The 7936-nt window shown below is 51.4% G+C and overlaps 1 protein-coding gene across 3 annotated transcripts; it reads left to right on the top strand.

The window, feature by feature from the left end:
• Positions 1–232: 232 nt before the first annotated feature.
• Positions 233–7385, top strand: ADCYAP1 (adenylate cyclase activating polypeptide 1). 3 transcript variants are annotated; one of them, XM_002828090.4, is made up of 6 exons: positions 233–467; positions 655–954; positions 1276–1386; positions 3557–3688; positions 4159–4257; positions 5369–7385. In XM_002828090.4, the coding sequence occupies exons 1-6, from the start codon at positions 280–282 to the stop codon at positions 5556–5558; spliced, it is 1020 nt and encodes a 339-aa protein (XP_002828136.2). In that variant the 5' UTR covers positions 233–279; the 3' UTR covers positions 5559–7385. The 3 variants fall into 3 exon arrangements, with proteins under 3 accessions (XP_002828136.2, XP_054393680.1, XP_054393679.1); XM_054537705.2 differs by having other exon boundaries at positions 455–954; XM_054537704.2 differs by lacking the exon at positions 233–467 and having other exon boundaries at positions 850–940.
• Positions 7386–7936: the final 551 nt, after the last annotated feature.

Raw genomic sequence — 7936 nt, 5'->3', positions numbered from 1 at the left:
ATATAGTTAAAAACATAACTTTTGTCATCCTCAAAATTCTAAAAATTCTTTACCTGTCCTTGAGAAATGAGTGAAATTGAAAACCATCAAAATAATTGGACTTCTTAAAAATTGGATTGTATGAGTGAAAGGTGTTTATGAGAAGTCGATGACTCCGGATCTTATCATCCAGGAGGACAGCACAGAATAGTTAATATGTTCCTTGAGGGACTAGGATGCTGACGTCTTTTTCTGATACCCGATCATTACGTGACTGAAAAAAAAAAAGGAAGTCATTTCATGAATAAAAATCGGAGCGCAACAGTGCAACAAAATATTCTGTACTTAAAGGCAACAGGCAGACAGATGTTGACAAAGAGGGCTCTCCAAAAACCATGTTCGGATAGATTTTTGCTAACTGCACAGATAAATACGAGCAGAAGGCCGGTCACCTCTGTAACCACCGGCAGCAGCAGCAGAAGCCGCAGCTTCAGAGGCAGCCAGAGAGACCTCGGAGCAGAGAAGGCGCTGCCGACCCTCGCAGCTCCTACAAAGGCCGGCTGGCCACCCGCCCTCTCCCTTTCCTTTCTCCCCTTCTTTTCTGACTTTCTCTCTTTTCCTTAATCGCTTGCTTCTTCCTCCGGGTGGACTTACGGCCACTTTGCTCCTCCGCCCTTTACCTCCTCGCCCCCTCTTTCTTTCTTCTGTCTCTCTCTCTTCGCCCCCTTCTCTCCGTGTCACGCTCCCTCCTAGTTCTGCGCGTCTACAAACTTTTGAACAGAACACGAGCCTCGGCAAACAAGTCCTGCAGCTCCTCCTGCTGCTCCTGCTCGTTCCTGCGGCTTCTGCTCAGACACCAACGCCAGACGGTGATGCCTCTCGGGTTGTGACTCCAGCGCAGAAACTTGAAGAAACCCTTTGCCCGCCGTCCTACTTGGCAGCACACCCTCTCCTGACAGCGGTAAGAGTTGAACGGTAAGGGAAAGAAAATCTTATCAAACCGACCGACTCACTCGACTGCTGATTCTTTCGCTTGGCATCGCGTCAGGGTAGTTAGCTTTCCTTCAACCAGGTCTGGCTAGTTATTGGGCGCCGGCTATATGCATATATATTTTTTTCTAACTATAGCAAGCAAGAAGTGACAGGGCGCGCGCCGGCTGTCGCTAAGTGGTGTTCAACACAGGGAGCCGGGGCTTCGCTCCGTCCCTCCCCCAGCTTCGAGAGTTTTTTGGGGTTGGAGGGTGGAAGGTCAGGGGCGTTCTCACAGCTGTGTGTCCTCTTTCCCATCCTGCGCAGAATGACCATGTGTAGCGGAGCGAGACTGGCCCTGCTGGTCTATGGGATAATCATGCACAGCAGCGTCTACAGCTCACCTGCCGCCGCCGGACTCCGGTTCCCCGGGATCAGGTAGGTGCTGGCCGCCCGGCCCAAGCAGGAGCTGGGGCTTCCCAGTCACAGACACTTCCTTACGGTCTCCTTCCTGCAGTCCTTTGGGTCCAGACTACTAGCATCGCCCTCTGCGCCCCCAGTGCGCCTCCGCCAGCCTTGGCTGAACAGCGGGTCCCCATTCTAGCCGAGGGTCTGGCAGGCTCCGAGACGGCTCGGACCACTCCCCCAGCCCTAGTAAGCTCAGGGTCCCGGGTAGAGCCAGTGAGCTTCTGGCCGCTGGAGAACACCCCCTCCCCCAACCTGGCCCGCAGGATGGGGGCAGGGCATGGCCCCTAGCTTGGTTTCTTTTACCTATTCTTAGGATGAGTTAGGAGAACTTCAGCTCTGGAGCCTGGCCGGGGGTTGAGCGTGAAGCTCCCTCGGACTTTGCTTTGTTACCGCTTGTTCTGGACTCTCCGGGTGGGGTCTCTCTCTCTCTCCTCCACCCTTTCTCTTCATTCCATTCCAGTTCTTTCCCCTGAAGAGCTTTCTTTCAAGTGATCCGTGTTCCAACTGCATTTTGAATCCCAGGCTGTCTTGGGGGGCGTGCGGTGGGGAGGGTGTTGGCCCGGTGTGATTGAGGAAAAGCGACTTAAGAGAGGGAAGAACAAGAAGGAGACTGCGAAGGAGGGGGAAAAAACAGACGCAAAGGAGGAGGAAGGGAAAGCCAGCAGGCAGGCAGGACCGGGAGAGCAGCCCTGCCTGGCCCAGGATGGAGGAACCTTGGCTTTTTTCTTAACCCCGGGTTTCTAACCGGCAGGCGCTTCCCAGGTTCCCGGAGGCAGCCCCAGAGTCGCGGGCCGATGTGCCGGACTGTGGATGAGCCCTGGGCAGGGGAGGGTCCGCACCCGCGGCGCCTGGGGCAGCGAGGAGCGCGCGTTCTGCCTGCGAAGCTGCCTTCTCCGAGCCGCGCCCAGGAACATTAGCTTTGGGGGGCCGCAGATCATTGATTTGGACGGAGAGATGGGTTCTGGCTTCTGTATTAGGATTCCAGCATCTGGGCTCGAGGCAGGGCAATATCCAGAAAGACCCCAGGGTTCGGGGTACCTGGGCCAGGGCTGTGGCGCATCGCCGAGCAAAGGCTGGGTGCGAGGCGTGCGGAGTGATGTGCTTGCCTTGCCCCGGCCTCTCCAAGGATGGAGAAAAGGCGACTGAAGTAACGAAGTATGACTCCAACCCCGTCTAGAGAGTGCTACTAGCGCTGGCTGCATTCCAAGTCTCTCCAGGGGTCCAAAGCGAGAGGGATTTGTTTTAACCCATCTCTACCCGTCCTATGTCAAGAACGGAGGCTGTAGACGAGGGCGACTGCGAAGTCGCCAGGCACTCGCTGGGTCTCTGTCCCCCTCCTTGTGCTCTGGGGTTGAGATGGGGCCCCGCCATCGATAACAGATTAGCGCGAACTATTCGTTTAGTGGCCTTAAAACACCCTCGTTTCACCCTCAGCTATTTTCAAATTCCCGTGTGCCTGGCACTTTCTCAGGACGAGAAGCACCGGAGGGTGCGGACACGCCACAGTCTGAGCCGCCGCCAAACTGGCTAAGTTTAGGGGCATTTATTATTCATGTTCCTGCCAGATCCTCTCCTGCCCGAAATAGAAACCGAGGTTCTCCGTGACCTACATCTGCTCGGGGAAGGGCTCCCCTGGGTTCGGAGGCTGGGGTGGGGGTGGCTGAGGAGTTGGCCGCCGCACACCCCACCCATCCTCTCCTTTGCTTTCTGGGCCTCCCCATTCGGGTCTTCGCGTGGGTCAGCGCCTAGTCTCCTAGGGCCTTTCTCGTCCCCGCCCGTTGCTGCTTTGGGGAGGCTCGGGAGCCAGGCGGGGAGTGGGGCGGTCCTTTTCAGCAGACAGGTGTGCGCGATCGGCGGAGATGTCTCGGTTTCCCAGTGCTTGTTGAGGCCGTGGCCCGCAGGGCGACCCTTTACTCGCGAAAGGGGGGGTGGGCGAGCCGCCTGGCGGGATAGGAATGGTTGGGTGCGGTTGCCTCCTCCTTGCCTCTGCTCCCACCCCCCAGTCCTGGGAGAAAAGACAATTCTCAGCGGAGGACTTTTATCAACTGTGAAAATCAGTGCGAGCCCCTTTCTTTGGATCCTCGCAGAGCTGGGGAGGAACTTGTACTGACCACACCTTCTGTCCCCGGCCACCCCGCAGGCTAGAGGAAGAGGCGTACGACGAGGACGGAAACCCGCTGCAAGACTTCTATGACTTGGAGTCGCCGGGCGCAGGGAGCCCCGCCTCCGCGCTGCGCGACGCCTCCGCATTGTACTACCCGGCTGAGAGAAGGTGAGATTCGCGCGGCCTCGCGCACACCCGCGGCTGGGAGCTCGGGACTGCGGTGACGGGAGGGGTAGTGTGGTGACCCACCGAGGATTTTTTTTTTCCCATGAAAGTCCTCAGGCCTGTCCTCTCCCTGGCCCGATCCTATTGCAGCGACAGAAAATTAGCAGCGGGCGGGTCTGTGTGGACCTGAGGGCCGCGTGGGGACCGAGGGGGCTGTGGCCCAAAGAGTGGCAGTGAGTGGCGTCAAGGAACCCACACTCCACATCTGCCATTCCTAGAGCCAGGACTAACTCCTGATCCTAGCAGTTACTCTCGAGATCATCCCGGGAGTTATTCGCGAGTTCTGTGCCTCTGGAGGTTTCTCTGTCAGCCTCCCTGGCCGCCGAGGGGGCGCGCGCCCAACAAGGGGGTCTCTAGCGGCCACCTGGGGACAGAATCAGTGACCCTGGGCGCGCACTTTGCCTCCCCGTTAGAGATGTCGCCCACGGGATCCTTAACAAGGCCTACCGCAAAGTGCTGGACCAGCTGTCCGCCAGGAAGTACCTGCAGTCGCTCGTGGCCAAGGGCGTGGGGTAAGAGTTTGTGGAAGGATTAACCCGCGCATGGTGGCTTGCGCGCGCCGGGGTGGGTGCCTGTGCGGGGCGCGCGCAGGGCGGGCGGCTCGGCTTCCGCGGCAGTGCGTGCACGTGGGGGCCAGGGTGAGTCTGCGCCCCAGGGTCTGGGGTGGGTACCGGCCACGGGTCGTAGTCGGAGATTTTGAAGTGGCGCTTTAAATTTGCCCAGAGAGCTCTGGAAGAGGGAAGAAGGGAACGCGAGCCAGGGAGTTTGATCCGTTTTGAATGAAAAGAAAGAGAAACCAAACCAAACCTCTCAGTCATTCAAAACCTTCAAGCTTCCAGGGAGGTTTTGCTATAATTTCCTCTAAGCATGACTCTTTTTGGGGGAGGGGAAAGGGGTGGTTGTATTTACTGAAGATTCAAATCGAAATAATAAATAGCCAAATTTGGACACTTACGGAACCAAACAGTTTTGCTCACGCCAGAGAAACTGAGAGCATAGGGCTTGCGTGAAGCCTATCTCAGCAGAAGGCAACATTTTAATAAAGCCCATAGGAAAACAGATTACATTTTCGCCATGAATAATTCATGCAGTGAAAAATATTGCCTACAGCCTGTCGACTTATATTATTATCACGTTTTTCAACTTGGCGTGAGGAGGGAGAGGAGTGTTCATATTTGACTAGGAATTGCAGGATCGATGCAAACTCCAGGGCAGCAGCCAGCCTGGAATATTTAGGGCTCTCTGGTAATTTTCTCTTTATGTCGGGGGTGAGAGGAAGAGTGAGGACAATTTAGCGCAAACACACGAATGGTCAGATCTCAAGGGTCAGCGCTGGGAGAAAGGTTAGGCTTAAAGCGCGTGTCGTCTGCCCGGATCTTATCCCGGGCCCCCTCTGTAGGGTTTCGTGCCAGGAAATCCTGGGTGGGGAGGGAGGCATCGAGGGGCTTCCATCTCAGCCCTCCCTACGGCTGCTTCCTGGCAGAGGGAGGCGGTGCGGTGGGCAGTGCGAGCCCCGGGCCCTCCCCGAAGGCTCCCGCGTGGGGTGGGGCCCGCCTGCTCCCCGCAGCGATTGAACCTGTGTCTCCCGCCCCGCCACCCTCTTCCCGACCCCTTTGCTTGCAGTGGGAGCCTAGGCGGCGGCGCGGAGGACGACGCGGAGCCGCTCTCCAAGCGCCACTCGGACGGAATCTTCACGGACAGCTACAGCCGCTACCGGAAACAAATGGCTGTCAAGAAATACTTGGCGGCCGTCTTAGGGAAAAGGTATAAACAAAGGGTTAAAAACAAAGGACGCCGAATAGCTTATTTGTAGCGATGAGTTACCAGCTACCCTGTGTATACAGCCCTGACGCAATGAAAAGTCGTTTTCCAAACTGACTGAACAGTCATCGCTCGTGTGTTCTATCCAAACATGTATTTATGTAATGAAGTAAAGCCATTAAATGAATATTTTGATAATAATATTGTTTTTCTTTTTACGAAGCACTAGAGAATGCACAGATATACTTTGTGGACCAATTATTGATATATATTATAAATATATATAAAGAATATATATATATAAGTATAGAGAGAAGTTCATACAAAGCGTGCACAAGGATTGAAAATTCGCCTGAGCTGTTTATGTTTTTATAAAAATAAATAGAAAAGTAGACAATCATTGTTTTGAATATTACTCCTATTTTTGTAAACTGGAATTAAAAGGATAGTATTTTTATCCATGACAGGCCTGAAGATATTACTACTTACCGTTTGCTACTGTAGATAAACAATGATGCCCTGCTCCAGGAAGATTTTGAGGTAATGATATGGAGAATTGCTGAAGGGCATTCTTTCCCAGTGAGTCTCTGGGGCAGGCTGCTTCAATCCCAGCCTAACTCAACTGGGCACTGTCCCCCTGGTTGGGTGGCAATTCCAATATTTCTGCTTTCTTTGATTCTCCTTTTATGTGTAGTTGTCTCCCTTCAGACTCTCAGCCCAGAAGAAAATTCTCCTGATAAAACAACAGCTCGATCCAAATTGTGCTTCTCCCCAGAATTCACGCCTCTCCCTAGGAGAAGAGTTGAGGAACTGTACAGAAAAGGCAGCTTCGTTAGACCGCTGTCTTTTCTGTACTTCCTGAGTTGCCAGGGAATCTAATATCCCCAAATTAGGGCAATTGGAACAAAGTGAAGGACATAGAGGTATACTGGAAGAGGCAGAGCCTGAGGTGGTAGGAGGAGGACCCTGGAAAGGGACTGGTTTGAGGTTGCCCCAGGTCTGGGAAGCTGAGGGCAAGTCCAGTCCCAATGGTCCTGACTTTGGGCGCTGGGTATTGGAAATGGATGCAAAGTACAATGTGTTTTTCTCCAGTGCTGTCCATGCTTCTCATCTTGTGAAATGGCCAGGATCCTCTCCTTTGAAATCTGCTCTGTAGGAGCTACCCTTTTCCTTTGTGGTTTTATGGAGACCTCTCCTTCCTACCCTCCTGCACTGTTTAAGTACTGTTTACCATTTTTCATTCACTTCTCTTAAACTTGTGAATGCTTCTCACTTTTTTTTGTTTGATGCAGGCACTTATTGTAAACTTTAGGAACCCTTGTGTAGCTACTAATAAGTAATTATGCACTAAATATGAACCCTTTGTTTCTTGTTTATTGAGTTTGTAGGTAAAATGTATTTTTCTACATTATTGCTTATTGCTTAGTAAAATTTATTTCATAAAACCAACCTTTGTCATATTAGAATGTGTAGTGTTCACATGTTGCTCAGTTTTGCTAACTGATAAATCATTTAATCCTCTTCTTCATATGTATGAGTACTATCTTATATCTGTGGTCAAGAGTGAGGTAAGCAAGCTCCAACAGACCCTGAGAACCTATCCTTGTATCCTTTCTTTGGCTAAAGAAAGCATGTCTGTTTCCTGTCAATTCTTTGAACATATACAGTAATCTTTACAAACAAAAGAACCTTCACCCAGCAATCAGATCGAGCAGCAACAGACAAACCAGCCAGCCAGTCTCCCAAATTTCAGGCACAAGTTTATTTTTTTTTTTTTTTATGTTTTGAAAAAAGAAGACGAAGAAGAAGAAAAAAAAAAGAACAAGAAAAGATTAAACATTAGCTTGTAAAGTTTAAAGGACCTTTCCTTTTCCTTTATGGATTTGATCAGTATGAAGTCATAAATCAAAGAAAACAGAATTGGATTTGCATTCCCAGGCGGGATGGATGCTGCCAGGAGATCACATTGCAAATAGTGAAAACAGAGGCATTCAGTCTATGCCTGAGTCCTGTGTATAGGATCAATCTTCCTTTAATTCCGCAGTCTCCTCAGGCAATGTGACACGGGATGCAGTTTGCAGCTTTAGTGCCTTTCTTCGCCTTTTAAATTGCCACGAATCACAGATGGCTATTTAGTGGCCCTACAATGCTGCAACACATCAGCTTGCATTTTAGTCTTAATTATTTGTTTCTTGGATAATGGGCAGAGTTTTCTGTATTTGTGTCAGCTGTTAGTGGTGAAATAGGGCTCTAGTTAACCTTTTATTTATGAAGTCTAATTTAGTGTTCCCGTGGCTAGTTGCAAGCATTTTACAGTGATCACCCAGTTTAATCTTTTGTATACTTTTTAGAAATGCCAAGAGCCTTACTAAACTGAAGCAGATTTATGATATAGTGATAATTTAGGTAGATGTTAGTCTTGAAGCTCTT

The sequence above is a fragment of the Pongo abelii genome, chromosome 17, assembly GCF_028885655.2.
Source record: "Pongo abelii isolate AG06213 chromosome 17, NHGRI_mPonAbe1-v2.0_pri, whole genome shotgun sequence".
NCBI lineage: Eukaryota > Metazoa > Chordata > Mammalia > Primates > Hominidae > Pongo > Pongo abelii.
Note: the sequence above shows the minus strand (reverse complement) of the source record. Positions and strands in the feature narration are given on the sequence as shown.